General features: G+C 42.4%; 1 protein-coding gene across 1 annotated transcript in view; it reads right to left on the bottom strand.

The window, feature by feature from the left end:
• Positions 1–36: 36 nt before the first annotated feature.
• The window catches only part of LOC121875252 (multiple epidermal growth factor-like domains protein 8), a 48731-nt gene continuing 31699 nt past the window's right edge, over positions 37–17068 (bottom strand). The window contains exons 11-18 of the mRNA XM_042379713.1: positions 16659–16810; positions 15740–15980; positions 15209–15400; positions 14916–15070; positions 12616–12655; positions 12475–12564; positions 6582–7050; positions 37–6271 (exon numbers count right to left, since the gene is read on the bottom strand). Of these exons, the coding sequence (XP_042235647.1) occupies positions 2189–6271; positions 6582–7050; positions 12475–12564; positions 12616–12655; positions 14916–15070; positions 15209–15400; positions 15740–15980; positions 16659–16810 (5422 nt within the window). The 3' untranslated portion in view covers positions 37–2188. The remainder of the gene's footprint in view (positions 6272–6581; positions 7051–12474; positions 12565–12615; positions 12656–14915; positions 15071–15208; positions 15401–15739; positions 15981–16658; positions 16811–17068) is intronic.

The following is a 17068-nucleotide window of genomic DNA, read 5'->3' on the forward strand; positions in this document are numbered from 1 at the left end:
TAATACTGTACAGCACCTAACACTTGTCAACATCTGTAATACTGTACAGCACCTAACACTTGTCAACATCTGTAATACTGTACAGCACCTAACACTTGTCAACATCTGTAATACTGTACAGCACCTAACACTTGTCAACATCTGTTCATTATCTTCACAAGTGAAATTGGACAATTTTGAGATTCACATCCATTGTTATGATTATCAAGTGAGGTAACTAAAACTGATATAAAAATGCTTTCAAACTTGTAATCCTTCTTAGACCTTTATTAGCATCAGAGCTGACTTATGAGGACAGTACAAGGGATAACAAACTAATATATTGCAACATAACATCATGGTAGCTTCATAAGAGGTGTTACAATAGCATCTGAAGTTACAATATCGTCTAATGAAGTAATAACTGGCCACTGTTCAGGTAGGACAATTCTCTATAACTTTTAAAGATTCATCATGTACAATTTATCTTTTCTTCAGAAGCCATCACACACACACACACACACACACAACAATAAAGAAATGCTATAGCACCAAACCTTGTTGAGAGATAAGGATGTGTTCGACAGTAACTAACCATATAAATCATTGTTAACTACAGTGAAACCTCTATTTAACGGATTATATGGAGAGGAGAGTCCGTTATATGGAGGTTTCACTGTATGGGAAGTTTTCTAGGAGGTAGAGAATTATATCAACACAACAACCACTACTCACACATACAGTATGGTTCATCTGCTTCAATGTAGACAAAAAAAATTCTATATCTAGTTACCCTTTTAATGTGTACTAATTAATCATTACTCTAAAAGTTATCAAGCTCAGGTTAAGTAAAATCAGAGTACAAGTAGAATATCGAGTTCCTTTTCTTAAAGTTAGGTCTTTCTTCTAAGTCACTTCTACAGTGAATAGTATTGTCCCACCATTCATAATGAAACTTGAAGGTAATGAGGGAATATATAACTATACTTATAATTAAGAGCCATATTGTCCAACACTCGTGACAACCACTTTGATAAACTCTGCACTAACGCTACACTTCACATCTCCCTCCACCCACTCTTGATTTATTTAATGATCACTACAAGTTGTACTGATGGCTGCTTGTTGAGTCAAGTCATAATGTGGCTAAGATTCTTTATGCCATTTGCCTCTTTATACCCGGCAGTAACTGATTACCTGGATGTTAACTGCTTTGAGGATTGTGTTCCGAGGTAATGGTTCACCAGTGCAGTAGGTGAGTTCTCTGGTCTTGTTGTTGACCCTGAGTCATACAGTTCATTAACTTAGGGTATGGTTGTTATGTTAGCAACACCTTCTACACCTTAAGGATGTTCATGTCTAATGTAAGTGGCTCTAATGCCTGCCTGTCAACCAACCATTAATGTTATCTCAGCTAATTTGGGGTAATTTTTCTTTCTTTTCAATGTTTAACGGATTTTTTATCACGAATGTAAAGTTATCACATGAAAACATTTACCATATTATGTGACTCACTTAAGAACCTTTGAACATGTACAAGTTGTAATGATCACTAAATAAACTAAAGAGTTAGTAGTTAAGAGATCAGGTCTTGCCTAACTAAAGCTTATACTATTGCAACTATCAGTGTCAATTTACACAGCTCACCCTTAAACCCCCACAGGTGATCAGCTCATGGTAAGAGTGATTATGTTTTCCTAAATATAATGAATGTTGAGAACGAAGAAAGAGTATTACAGTAAAGGGTATTTCATACTCACAATTTTCCTTATGACAAGACTAACTCTATGAGATTAGACAATAATATCACAGCAAATTACAACAATCTAAAATCACCATGGCTGCAAGACAGACTTTAGGATCAACCATTAGAGTACAACAAACTGAACTGCATTCCTTGGGAGTCTAAAATGAATAATATTTTTCATGTTTCAAGTTCTATTTTGTGCACATTCTTTATGCCAAAAATCACAGCAGCTGAAATATTTGAGTGAAAATTCATGATATGCATTAATGAGCAGTAGTTAACTGAGAGGCAAATAAAAAAATAAATAGAAAATCACTTTAACAAAGAACTGCTTGTTGTAAATGAAAGTACATGGCAGCCAAAGCTCAGCACATTTCACTCATAAGTGAAGTGATACCACAGCACAGATCTTCCGTCTGGCAGTTAAAAGTTTTCACCAGAAGACTCGTCATCTTCCAAAGTTCACGCCATCATGTGCGACGTGCGTCGTCGGAGATGGAAGGGTCTGGACGCGGGCGGATAGATGCGAGACATTAAGCACAGGGCAGATCCCAGAGCCAAGCGATGGGTCGGTCCCTCTCCGTGACCCACGGGATTCCCTATCCCTCCGCCGGGTAACTGTACCATAACGGTTAACACGGCTGCAACTCCGTCGTCTGTCGGCTCCACCGCAAGAGGACCCACGTCGAAGCCGTCTCCGTATCGGTCTTTTTTAGTGGCTCGTTTTCGTCTGCCGGGAGACAAAGGAGTTGGGTCGGGTGGCACGTCGATGGCGTCTCGGCTAAATTCATCTTCTGCGTGAAGCACCAGCGTTGTGATGGCAAATGGTCTCTTTGCCATGTGTAGCATCTCCACCACGTGACGTCTCCTGGCCCGTCTTAGGTCAACGCCCTGCTTAATCTTCCAAACAACCACACATACAGCAAGAAACAAGAAAAAGCAAGAGAAAAACACAGAAAAGAAAACAAACAGGTCAATCCTGGGTTGATCTTGCCGGAAAAAGATTGAACCAAATGTATCCATCTCCCTCTCGCTGCCGATACCGTACACGACGACGTAAAACTTTGCCGAGCGTAAGTCATGAGTGTGCTGGGGAAGTGTTATTACTAGTCTGTTGCTAACATTTCTTACAATTAATATATCATTTGATCTTGATACCGTTGCAAAAGTTTTCAGTCCTTCGGCAACTTTTTCAATTAAGTGATACTCGGTAATCGTCGGTTGCGTCGAATTTACGACCAGCTCCTTCGTAGTAGGGATGGAGTTGCTGCTCAGGTCAAATAAATCAAAACCCGTGCCCACAAAATTCCTCTTGAGCGGCGCAGTAAACATAACAGGACCTGCTTCTTCTGCTATTGGGTAGTTAGTGTCAATTTCCACCTGCTGCTGGCCAGTGCTCTGGTTGACTGTGACAACAAAAGTGTCTTCTTTGGTGCTGAAGTACACGTCTGCACCGCCTTTTGTTACGTCCAAAATAAGTCGAATATCTACATTCATGAACTTTGGTTGAACGGCAAAAAAGACCGTCTGACCCAAGCTGAGGGTCGTAGGTTTAGTGTTACAATCATTCTGGGTGTTAGGATCGAGACAATACTCCTTCTCTACATTCATCTGTCTGTAACACTGATGACCATTACTCGGGTTTCCTAGATACGAGTCTTTACACTTAGCACACTGCTCCTGCCAACAGTATTTGTCCTCTTCTTTTTCAGTACTGACTCCTCTTGTCTTGGTACTTCCTGTGCACTGAGTGTCTGTGTTATTCCCACAGTTACAATCTGTACCCCAGACCGGATCGCACGTTGTGCCGTGACCATTGCACTGACACGGGCGACACGGGTATCTCATGTCTTCCATGCCCCGAAAGTAACCAGGCAGACAGCTGTCACATTTAGAGCCGGTGGTGTTGTTTGTACAGTCGATACACACTGCATCAGTTCTGGCCCCTTGAGTAACTTTGAGCTCATTTATTATGTCTTTCTCAGTATCCCAATGAGATGTTATGTTGAACTTAGGCACAAGTTCTTGAGGAACACAACTACTAGCATGTGTGTTACAATAGTCATAACAACTAATACAATCCCCATTGTTTCGAGGGTCACCAACAAACAGGGGCTTACATTTTTCACACTGATCACCCATTGTGTTATTAAAACATTCCAAGCAAACGTCTAACTTGTCGGGGCCTTCACAGTTTGCATGGCCGTTGCAGTTACATTTAATGGAACAATCGGTGCCTACGTAGCTAAAATTACAAGTACAATTGTTAGGTTCGATGCAAGTTCCAAAAACACATCCTTGCGAACAGACCGGAATGCAGTCGCCATTTTCTGTCATGTTATACCCGGGAGCACACACACACTCATATCCTTCCTCAACATCCACGCACGACTGACTCTTATCATCGCAGGTGTGATGACTGTTCTTACACTCGTCTTCTTTGGGGCAAACATCATAATGCCAAGACTTAGGAGGCGTTGTAATAACCCCGACCGGGTCCTGGTATAATCGGGCATTAAGACCGAGGCCGTGGAGGGAGCTGACAGAGTCGTTGGCAATAAAGTGAGAAAAGTCACGGTTGTGGCAAGTGCCAACATGTGGACCTTCTAGTAGGCCTTGTGTGCACAGCCCTAACCCTCCCACTGGTGTGTCCAGGGCACACCACCCACACTGTGGCTGGCTCAGACACTGGGAGCACTGGGTGAATTCCTCACAGGGTCGTGGACACTGACCTTCGTCGCCTGTCAAAATGCGGCCGCAAGTGCCACCCAAGCAGCGTAATGCGATGTAGCTGGGTGAGAGACACTCCTTGAGTGATGGTGACCAGTAACATTGCTGCCAGCCTCCCTCTGCTCCTTTGGCACTTAAACATTCATGACAAGTGGTGTGATAGTGACAACGGACAGGGCACTTGCGGGGTGGGGAAGTTTCCTCCAAGTAGGATGAATGTCTCTGAATCATACTTTTCACACAGCTCCAGTTATAAATGGGCATGATGTGCAGGGTATAACCCACCTCTGAGGAGCGCAGAACTTGCCTTGTCCAGATACACTTGCGGAGGCTTCCACACTTATCGCAGTCGGAAGCGACGCAAGTTCCTCCGTGACATTTGTCGGACTCCATGATAATGTAGCGGCCAGAGCCACTATCATCTCTCGCTTGAGAATCACACAGGTTCTCTTGTGCACAGTCACTATCCCGAGGTATACATTTTCCTTTGGAACAGCTGAGGCACCACTGGCAACGCTGTTCTGAATGTGGGTGAGCGGGCCACTCGGCCAAGCACTCGGTGCACGACGTGAGTTGGTAACAGTCGTCATCCTCTAACAATTTTGCATCGCAGCGAACGCCCACCACACTACTCTTTCCATGGGGAGCATTCTGGCACGTGCTGGGTTCCTCTCTAGTGTTGGAGTAACAGTAAGACGTGTTAGTGCCCGAACTGTCATGAATCACACAGTTGGCACATCCGATGACATCGCGGCACTGAGTCAGATTGGCATTGAGTGTGCACAGATCAGGTGGTATTTTTATTTCCACCATCGATCCTTGAAGAGTGCCAAAATAGCCACCAAATACATAGATAGTTGAACCATACACTGCTGCACTAGTTCCTATGAGTGGAGTTATCTCATGACCCACCAGAGTGATAAACTTATCATTAAGAGGGAACCACATGTTGCATTTATACGAGTACACCAACAACCCCTGTTTGGAGTCTCGATGATCTGTGATGTCGCCCCCGATCAACACCATGTAATCTCGCGTCGTGACTGCCGAATGGAACGTTCTAGGAGCGGGGAGAGAAGCCGGATTATGGTTTGTTCCGCGGTCCGGAGGAAGCACCGACCACTTTTTGCGAGTGTAGTCCAAAGCATAAAGGTCTGGAAAGTGGTCTACTTTATCGATTTTAAAAGAATATCCACCATACACATAAAAAGTCTTTGTGCCTCCATGATACACGGTACTGTGACCGTATATGCCAACGGGGATGACACCACTCGTCTGCACGCTGTTCCACTTCCCACTGGTCAAGTTGTATTCCCACACTCGTTCCAGAAAGCCATAATCTGAGGACGCTCCACCAATGAGCACCAGTGACTGAGACTCGGCTTCGCTGCAGTAAGTTAGAGAATGACCGGCAAGACGAGGTAAATCGGGGTGAGGCTTCAACTCCTTCCAGCTCTCTGAATCAATGTTAAACTTCCATAAGTCCTTTAAAAATGATGTTTGATTCAGTCCTCCATACACATACATTTCTCTCTGATTTGGTACGTAGGCAGCCGCGTGGAAGTATCTGCCCGGAGGAGGCTGACGCCCCGGCTGTACATTCACCGTCACCTGCTGCCACACGTTGCTGTTGTTGTGAGTGTCAAACTGTTGTATGTCATAAAGCGGACCACGTGACAACGAATAGCCACCAAATACCCACAGTGATCCGCGGTGATCCACAATGAGGGAATGTCCCATGCGTGGCAGTACTGTTGTCAGGTGAGATAGAGATGATGCAATCTTGTCAGGGGCAAACAGCTGTGTCACCACAACCTGTAAATAAACATTTATTTTAGATATTCTTTTGTTAATAAATCTGAGGCGTCAAATTTTATGCCAACTTTGGACACCACAATGAGCTAAATATAAAATACAAAACAACTTAAGTTTCCTCCCAAACCTTACTTCAATTAAATAACAATTATTCTCTGTACCTCCTCCTTTCTTATTACAGTATTATACTGTATTATAGTTTTTTCATTCTTTGAGACAGATGTATGCAGATGATCATGTCTTACACACACATTAATATGGGGTTATGAAACAGTGTGTACAGACTACAACACATGGAACAATACAGTACCTGATGATCACGCTGAACAATACTACAATCTTCTCCCACAAATCCAGGCGTACAGATGCAGCGTCCATAGCTGGAGTCACATTTGCCTCGTCCTTCTGCTTCAGAGCATTTGTTGGGGCAGACGGGAATATCGCAGTGAACTCCCCGCCACTTATCGTTGCACACGGGCTTGTTGTTGACACAAGCATGGTTGTGAGACTTTCTCTTTGTACAATGTAGAACCTCATAGCTAGCATTAAATCCTTGTCCGGGATCATTTTTTTCATAAAACACTGTCATCAGTCCAGACACAGCCTGTACGGTCACTGGGTAAGACGCCTGACTTGTACACAACGCTCCGACGATGTGGTTTTCCCGATTCCAACGTGAATTACGAGAAACAAAGTTTGGTAATCCATCGTATACATAGAGTACTCCTTCTCCACACTCTATGTTCATTTCTTCTATTGTTATCTGAATGATGGATGTCCTGAAAAAGGATATTTTTGTTAATATGTAATACTGTGATGATAATATAAATGCACGCACACATACACACAAAATAAAGACCAGTGTGTATTTAGCATCACTGTGATTCATTATAAATCACTGGCACATAACTACACAGTAAGGAGGAGTACCCAGGTGATCCCAGCAGAGTTCCCTCCTCATCTTAAGTTACTGTGCTGCTCTTAGGTAAAACACAAAATGTTTTGCTTTTTAGTGCATACTGGAGGACTATACTGTATACCCCAACATGCAGCAAATGTAAGTATAATGTCTAGTTTACTGTAGACTGTACCAAGTAAATAAGAAAAAGATCATTCAAAACTTTGAATTTTTTTTTTCTTTTGTCTGACAAAACAATATTTGAAGTACCAAATCAATCTCCTCTATACATATTAGAGTAGAGTAGAGTACAGTACCTCTCATGGGAAAATACTTACCACACTTTCATCAGAAATAAAGTACAAAACAACAGTCATTGCAGCCTCACTCATGGACACATACCACAGGTAATGTAAACAATTTTACACTGATTTGTCTGTGTAGATTATTGTACAGGTTCTGGTATAAAAACACAAACATTATTATACTAATTTACCTCCTATAAAATTCCTGTCAACTTTAAGAATATTCTGATAATTCTGATAATTAATCATATCCACTTGCATACTGTACTGGAGTAGTTACAGTTGACACTATATCTAAGAGGTAGAAGGCTGGCTCTCATGGGATTATTCAAGAAAAGTAATCCAGTACTGTAGTACAGTAGTGTAGTGTAGTGTGCCTTTTCTCCTTAATACTGTACAGTACAATACCACAGAGGAAACAGCTTTCTTTTTCTTTGTGTTTTCAGTGTTCAATAATACTCATGGGCAGCTATAATGAAATATTCAATCACAATAACCTGTACAGTACAGTACATTACAGTACTACTTTCCTACACCACATCTATGACAATAAGTGGGTGTCACTGAATATATATATACTGTATATATTAATAATAATAATTAACTGTTTATTGAAAAAGTCGGCAGCCCGAAGGCTGAAAATATGCTTTGGACAAAAATGACTTATTACATACAAAGCCATGAGGTGGGTGGGTCGCTTAACAAAAGTTTTCATTACTAAAAGAAGAAGAAACATGAATTGAACATACAAAATATTATAGTTTACAGTTGATGGCCCCAGCCTGGACTGGTCATGGAGACACCGGGTGGTATGGTGTTCACGTGGTACAGTAACTCGTCCTCGGGTATTGATATGTAGGACATTACGTGGTCATGGGGACACCGGGTGGTGTGGTGTTCACGTGGTGCAGGAACTCGTCCTCGGGTGTTGATATGAGGGACCTCACGTAGTCATGGAGACACTGGGTGGTGTGGTGTTCACGTGATGTAGTAACTCGTCCTCGGGTGTTGATATGAAGGACATCACGTGGTCATGGGGACACCGGGTGGTGTGGTGTTCACGTGGTGCAGGAACTCGTCCTCGGATGTTGATATGAAGGGCCTCACGTGGTCACGGGGACACTGGGTGGTGTGGTGTTCACGTGGTGTAGTAACTCGTCCACAGGTGTTGATATGAAGGACCTCACGTGGTCATGGGACACTGGGTGGTGTGGTGTTCACGTGGTGTAGTAACTCGTCCTCAGGTGTTGATATGAAGGGTCACGTTCATGATATGAAGGACCTCACGTAGTCATGGGGACACCAGGTGGTGTGGTGTTCACGCGGTGTAGCAACTCATCCTCGGGTGTTGATATGAAGGACCTCACATAGTCATGGGGACATCGGGTGGTGTGGTGTTCACATGGTGCAGTAACTCGTCCTCAGGTGTTGATATGAAAGACCTCACGTAGTCATGGAGACACCAGGTGGTGTGGTGTTCACGTGGTGTACTAACTCATCCTCGGGTGTTGATATGAAGGACCTCACATAGTCATGGAGACACCGGGTGGTGTGGTGCTCACGTTGTGTAGTAACTCGTCCTCGGGTGTTGATATGAAGGACCTCACGTGGTCATGGGGACACCGGGTGGTGTGGTGTTCACATGGTGCAGTAATTCGTCCTCAGGTGTTGATATGAAAGACCTCACGTAGTCATGGAGACACCAGGTGGTGTGGTGTTCACGTGGTGTACTAACTCATCCTCGGGAGTTGATATGAAGGACCTCACATAGTCATGGGGACACCGGGTGGTGTGGTGTTCACATGGTGCAGTAACTCATCCTTGGGTGTTGATATGAAGGACCTCACGTGGTCATGGAGACACCGGGTGGTGTGGTGTTCACGTGGTGTAGTAACTCGTCCTCAGGTGTTGATATGAAAGACCTCACGTAGTCATGGGGACACCGGGTGGTGTGGTGTTCACGTGGTGCAGTAACTTGTCCTCGGGTGTTGTATGAAGGACATCACGTGGTCATGGGGACACCGGGTTGTGTGGTGTTCCGCGTGGTGTAATAGCTCGTCCTCGGGTGTTGATATGAAGGACCTCCGCTGGTCATGGGCACGGGTGGTGTGGTGTTCACGTGGGTGTAGTAACTCATCCTCGAGTGTTGATATGAAGGACCTCCACGTGGTCATGGAGACCCGGGTGGTGTGGTGTTCACGCTGGTGTAGTAACTTCGTCCTCAGGTGTTGATATGAAAGACCTCACATAGTCATGGGGACATCGGGTGGTGTGGTGTTCACATGGTGCAGTAACTCGTCTCGGTGTTGATATGAAAGACCTCGCGTAGTCATGGGGAACACCGGTGGTGTGGTGTTCACCGGTGTAATGTCGTCTCGGGTGTTGATATGAAGGACCTCGCATTAGTCATGAAGACACGGTGGTGTGGTGTTCACATGGTGCAGTAACTGTCATCGTTTGATATGAAGGACCTCACATAGTCATGGAGAAACGGGTGGTGTGGTTGCGTTATGTGTGGTAATCCTCAGGTGTTGATATGAGGACCTCACGTGAATGGAGACACCGGGTGGTGTGTTCCGCGTGGTGTAGTAACTTCGTCCTCAGGTGTTGATATGAAAGACCTCACATAGTCATGGGGACAGTCGGGTGGTGTGGTGTTCTCATGGTGCAGTAACTCGCTCCTCGGTGTTGATATGAAAGACCTCACGTAGTCATGGAGACACCGGGTGGTTGAGTGTTCACCGGTGTAGTAACTTCGTCTTTCGGGTGTTGATATGAAGGACCTCCGTGAGTCATGAAGACACCGGGTGGTGTGGTGTTCACATGGTGCAGTAACTTCGTCCTCAGGTGTTGATATGAAGGACCTCACATAGTCATGGAAACACGGGTGGTGTGGTGCTCCGCGTTGTGTGTAACTCGTCCTCAGGTGTTGATATGAAGAACCTCCGTAGTCATGGAGACACCAGGTGGTGTGGTGTTCACGTTGTGTAGTAACTCATCCTCGGTGTTGATATGAAGGACACCGCGTGGTCATGGGGACACCGGGTTGTGTGGGGTGGTGTCACAGTACCCTGGGTGATGCATTGTGTTATTTCGAAGTCAGGTGTGAAGCTGACCCTGTGTGTGTGTGTGTGTGTGTGTGTGTGTGTGTGTGTGTGTGTGTGTGTGTGTGTGTGTGTGTGTGTGTGTAAATAATAATAATAAATAATTAACGGTTTATTGAAAGAGCATAGCAGCAGAAGGCTGAAAATATACAATTACATAATTGAGGGAATGGGTTTGATTTACAAATATTATACAAGTAACATAAATGATACAAATAACATATATAATAACTAGGTGGGGAGAAGCTCAAACTACAGGGCAATTCAACATAGTGACGATGCAAGGAAGTAGTGTTTACTGGGAGTGAATACACTGGTTTATTACAAGTTATTGATATTTTACAATGGTTGGGACTGGGCTGTTCTTATAGCGACAGTTAGTTGCTGCATATGGGCTGGATGCGGTTGTTGGTGTCGAACAGCAATTCTCGGGCTAGGGATCTCAGGTAGAGAGGTGTGTGTGTGTGTGTGTGTGTGTGTGTGTGTGTGTGTGTGTGTGTGTGTGTGTGTGTGTGTGTGTGCGTAGCGTGTGTGTGTGTGTGTGTGTGTGTGTAATAATATAATAATAATTAATGGTTTATTGAATAAATTCTGCCCCCGGCGTCTGAAAATATACATTGGACATAAATGACTTATTACAATACATTGGTGGTTTAACAAAAGCCTTCATTAGAAAGGTAAAAGGAACATACAGTGAACATACAGATTAATGTAGGTGTTGAACAGCAAACTTCGTAGTGTAGTAGCTCCCCCCAGATGGTTATTGAGGAACTCGTGGTGTAGTAGTTCCTTCAGATGGTGTTATGAGGACCTGGCGTGGTGTAGTAATTCCCTTGGAGATGGTGTTATGAGGGGCCTCACGTGGTGTAATAATTCCCTCACAGATGGTGTTATGAGGAACCTCACATGGTGTAGTAATTACCTCACAGATGGTGTTATGAGGGACCTCCGTGGTGTAATATTCCTACCACAGATGGTGTTATGAGGGGCCTAATGTGGTGTAGTAACTCCCTCACAGATGGTGTTATAGGGAGCATCACGTGGTGTAGTAATTCCCTCACAGATGGTGTTATGAGGGGCCTCGCGTGTAGTAACTCCTCACAGATGGTGTTATGAGGGGCATCACGTGGTGTAGTAATTCCCTCACAGATGGTGTTATGAGGGACCTCATGTGGTGTAATACTCCCTCACAGATGGTGTTATGAGGGACCTCCGTGGTGTGTTCCCTCACAGATGGTGTGATGAGGACTTGGTGTAGTAATTCCCTCACATATGGTGTTATGAGGGACATGTGGTGTAGTAATTCCTCACAGATGGTGTTATATAGGTGAGTTTGGTCTTAGGCCTTCCTATCGTAGGCGGATTAACACACCTGGTTGTTGTTGGGTCTCAGGGCCATTATCACTGGTACCTGGGACCTCACTGTGTGAAGATTAACTTGGGTACGACTGTTACTGTTGAGTTGTTCTGCACTAACGCACTGTTCACCACTGTTCACCTCTGTTTAACACTGGTTCTGTTCCTTTCTGGAAATGGTAACTTCTGGCGAGAACTTGTTGATATTCGGTGGGAGGAGGGTTCAGGGAGGGTTGGTATGGGCCCACTTAACAGTTGACCTGGCTGCTCGAGAGGCGCCAGGTAATCTTGACCCTTCGGTGGTCAGGATGTGTATAATGAGTGTGTGTGTGTGCGTGTGTGTGAGATATATTAATAAAACAATTACTTGTCAAGAAAAGAGAAGGTGTGCACAACTTAGTACCATATTTGAGATATATATATATATATATATATATATATATATATATATATATATATATATATATATATATATATATATATATATATATATATATATATATATATATATATATATAAAAACAAATGTACACAACTTACTCAGTCTGAAGGTTTGACAAGTGGGTCCAGAGGTGCTGGCAGTAATGATCCACATACAGGTTGCGGGTGACTCCAAGCCAGTTGTCTGGGCTCCCAGGTAGCCAGATGTTGCATCAGTGAGAATTGCGTGCACTACCTCTCTAGCAGCGACACTCCATTCTTGGCGGGTCACCATAAAACCCTAAGAGAGGATCAATATTTTACCGGAGAAGTTTGCGAGTGATATAACAATCAGGTTGGTTATGACACAGTACTGATGGTTAGTTATGACACAGTACTGATGGTTGGATTATGACACAGTACTGATGGTTAGTTATGACACAGTACTGATGGTTAGTTATGACACAGTACTGATGGTTAGTTATGACACAGTACTGATGGTTATTATACACAGTACTGATGGTTAGTTATGACACAAGTACTGATGGTTGGTCTGACACAGTACTGATGGTTAGTTATGACACAGTACTGATGGTTAGGTATGACTAGTACTGATGGTTAGTTATGACACAGTACTGATGGTTAGATTATGACACAGTACTGATGGTTAATTATGACACAGTACTGATGGTTAGTTATGACACAGTACTGATGGTTAGTTATGACACAGTACTGATGGTTAGTTATGACATACTGATGGTTAGTTATGACACAGTACTGATGAGTTAGATTATGATACTGATGGTTGATTATGACACAGTACTGATGGTTAGTTATGACACAGTACTGATGGTTAGTTATGACACAGTACTGATGGTTAGTTATGACGTACTGATGGTTAGTGCGACACAGTACTGATGGTTAGTTATGACACAGTACTGATGGTGTTATGACATAGTACTGATGGTTGAATTAGCACACAGTACTGATGGTTAGTTAACTACAGTACTGATGGTTAGTTATGACACAGTACTGATGGTTAGTTATGACACAGTACTGATGGTTAGATTATGACACAGTACTGATGGTTAATTATGACACAGTACTGATGTTTAGTTATGACACAGTACTGATGGTTAGTTATGACACAGTACTGATGGTTAGTTATGACACAGTACTGATGGTTAGATATGACACAGTACTGATGGTTAGTATGACACAGTACTGATGGTTAGATTATGACACAGTACTGATGGTTAGGTACACAGTACTGATGGTTAGTTATGACACAGTACTAATGGTTAGTTATGACACAGTACTGATGGTTAGTTATGAAGAGTACTGATGGTTAGTTATGACACAGTACTGATGGTTAGGTATGACACAGTACTGATGGTTAGTTATGACACAGTACTGATGGTTAGTTTGACACAGTACTGATGGTTAGGTATGACACAGTACTGATGGTTAGATTATGACACAGTACTGATGGTTAGTTATGACACAGTACTGATGGTTAGTTATATCACAGTACTGATGGTTAGTTATGACACAGTACTGATGGTTGGTTATGACACAGTACTGATGGTTAGTTATGACACACAGTACTGATGGTTAGTTATGACAACAGTACTGATGGTTAGTTATGACACAGTACTGATGGTTAGTTACTACACAGTATAGATGGTTAGTTATGACACAGTACTGATGGTTAGTTATGACACAGTACTGATGGTTAGTTATGACACAGTACTGATGGTTAGTTTTGACACAGTACTGATGGTTAGTTATGACACAGTACTGATGGTTAGTTATGACACAGTACTGATGGTTAGTTTTGACACAGTACTGATGGTTAGTTATGACACAGTACTGATGGTTAGTTATGACACAGTACTGATGGTTAGTTATGACACAGTACTGATGGTTAGTTATGACACAGTACTGATGGTTAGTTATGACACAGTACTGATGGTTAGTTATGACACAGTACTGATGGTTAGTTATGACACAGTACTGATGGTTAGTTATGACACAGTACTGATGGTTAATTATGACACAGTACTGATGGTTAGTTATGACACAGTACTGATGGTTAGTTATGACACAGTACTGATGGTTAGTTATGACACAGTACTGATGGTTAGTTATGACACAGTACTGATGGTTAGTTATGACACAGTACTGATGGTTAATTATGACACAGTACTGATGGTTAGTTATGACACAGTACTGATGGTTAGTTATGACACAGTACTGATGGTTAGTTATGACACAGTACTGATGGTTAGTTATGACACAGTACTGATGGTTAGTTATGACACAGTACTGATGGTTAGTTATGACACAGTACTGATGGTTAGTTATGACACAGTAATACTATTTTACTTACCTGTACTAATGAGGGAGTTGACTTACCTGATACCATGTACTACTGTGAAACCTCCATATAATGGACTTTCATCTCTGTAGAGTTCATCATATGGGGGTTTCATTCACATGTAAAGGACCCTTGACATGATAGACTTTCCTCAGTCCATTAAACAGAGGTGATGACTTACCTGGTAAACACTTGGAACAGTTATGTCCGTCAGTGTTGTGGAGACAGAAACACTGGCCGGTGGTTTGGTTACACTGGCCGAGTGTTTCGTCCCAGTGGTTGTTGCAATTACACATATGGCAGCCGATAGTTGTAGCATTGCCAAAGCTTCCTGGCCTGAATAAAAAAAATATATACATTTCTAAAAAAAATCACATAAAGATCAAAGGATTATTATTGACACACACACACAAAACTACTATGTCCGTATATTCTTATTCATACTTGTGAACAAAAGCAATCGAATATTCTTACCGACACAAATGGCAGAACTCCCCATCTGTCCAATTTTGGCAATTATCGCAGATGCCGATCCCTTTGTGGCAAGTGGAGTGGTTGTGACAGCCACAGTTGGTAGCACAGTCTGGCCCCATCCACCCAATGTCACACTTACACTTATAATCTGGATTTCCTGAGCAGAATCCATGAATGCAGGTTTCATAACAGCTGCAATGTATTGAAATTTCATAATACTGTAATATATTTAAATGTAGGTTCATAATACTGTAATGTTTTGAGTTTTATAATAATGTACACAACTGTATGTTGCTAACAGCTATAATGTATTGAACTATAGTCAGGGTTTAAATAATGGAGAAAACCTTTACAAAACTAACAATTATAAAAGATCTCAATCAAAACCATATATTGTTTTCTTCATAAAAGTAAGATCAAAATAAATCTCTTATGCTGGTCAGAAAAAAATAAAACATACTTTCATAAAAATATTTCACTACACAAAAATTTAAGGCAACATGTTCAAACGTAGCCAGCTATTATACTCACGTTCTTTCACAGGTGTCGTGTCCATTTCCGTGAAAGCCTCTGTTACAAGTGCAGTTGTATCCTTGGTGTGTGTTGGAGCAGGTGGCATTGGGATGACAATCTTGAAGAGACAATTTACATTCATCTACGTCAGGACAAGAAGCGTACGCCCAATTACTTTCTGGAACTTGCAGGTCCACTACAATTGATGCATTCTCGTGGGCAGCTTGAAGAAGAGGATCAATGAGGCTGGCACAATCCCCTGTAACAATACATTAATGCAGGACTTTGTTAATGTTTTCAATATTAAAAGACTCCAGTCCATCTAAGAAAGATACACAAAGATTTGATGTGAATTTTTATACTGAATTTACTTCTGTGAAGATGGAGGTGTAACTCAGCAGCCAGCTGACTGTGGTGTGAAGATGGAGGTGTAACTCAGCAGTCAGCTGACTGTGGTGTGAAGATGGAGGTGTAACTCAGCAGCCAGCTGACTGTGGTGTGAAGATGGAGGTGTAACTCAGCAGCCAGCTGACTGTGGTGTGAAGATGGAGGTGTAACTCAGCAGCCAGCTGACTGTGGTGTGAAGATGGAGGTGTAACTCAGCAGCCAGCTGACTGTCAGCTTCAGTAAAGTGAGACAGTTGTTAAGGTCAACAAGGGTGGGAGAAGTTTACACAATACTGTACAGTATAAGTTTATATAAGTTACACAAAAGGAAATTATATTCATGTATGAGAGGTAACAACTGTATAAGACTACTATACTTAATGTATGCATACCTGACAAACTATAGCGAGAAATGTCATGTGTCAATACAGTATAATAGAACACGAAGAAATTATCAAAGTAAAAAAAACTAATGGTTAATGACAGAACTGTAGTACTGTGCCATGAGGAGTACTGTAGCTACTTACAAACAACTGTTGAGGCTATTTTACCTTTTTCTGGTTGTGAAAAATCTCCAGCAGTGCAAATGCCAATGGTTGGGTTAAACACATTGTAACACCAACCACAACTCAGAGACTCCAAACAAGCTTCACATGAATGAAGACTCTCACAAACATGACATTCCAGAGTGTCTAATAATATTCTGAAATACAAAAATAAAAGTCTATTACAGTATTAACATCTCTCAATCACTACCATAAAATATTTATATTGGAACAGTACAGTGGTCCCTCGGTTAACGAACGGTTCGATTAATGAAATTTCGGTTAACGAATTAGCTCCCATAAGGATTTTCAGTTCGATTAACAAAAGCCTTACGACAAACACGTTTTGTTGTGCGCATCAGCTGATCGGCTAGTCCGCCAATACAGTAATTGGTTCTATGTTTACATTCGTTTCT

Source organism: Homarus americanus, unplaced genomic scaffold (genome assembly GCF_018991925.1).
Source record: "Homarus americanus isolate GMGI-L3 unplaced genomic scaffold, GMGI_Hamer_2.0 scaffold56241, whole genome shotgun sequence".
Taxonomy (NCBI): Eukaryota; Metazoa; Arthropoda; class Malacostraca; order Decapoda; family Nephropidae; genus Homarus; species Homarus americanus.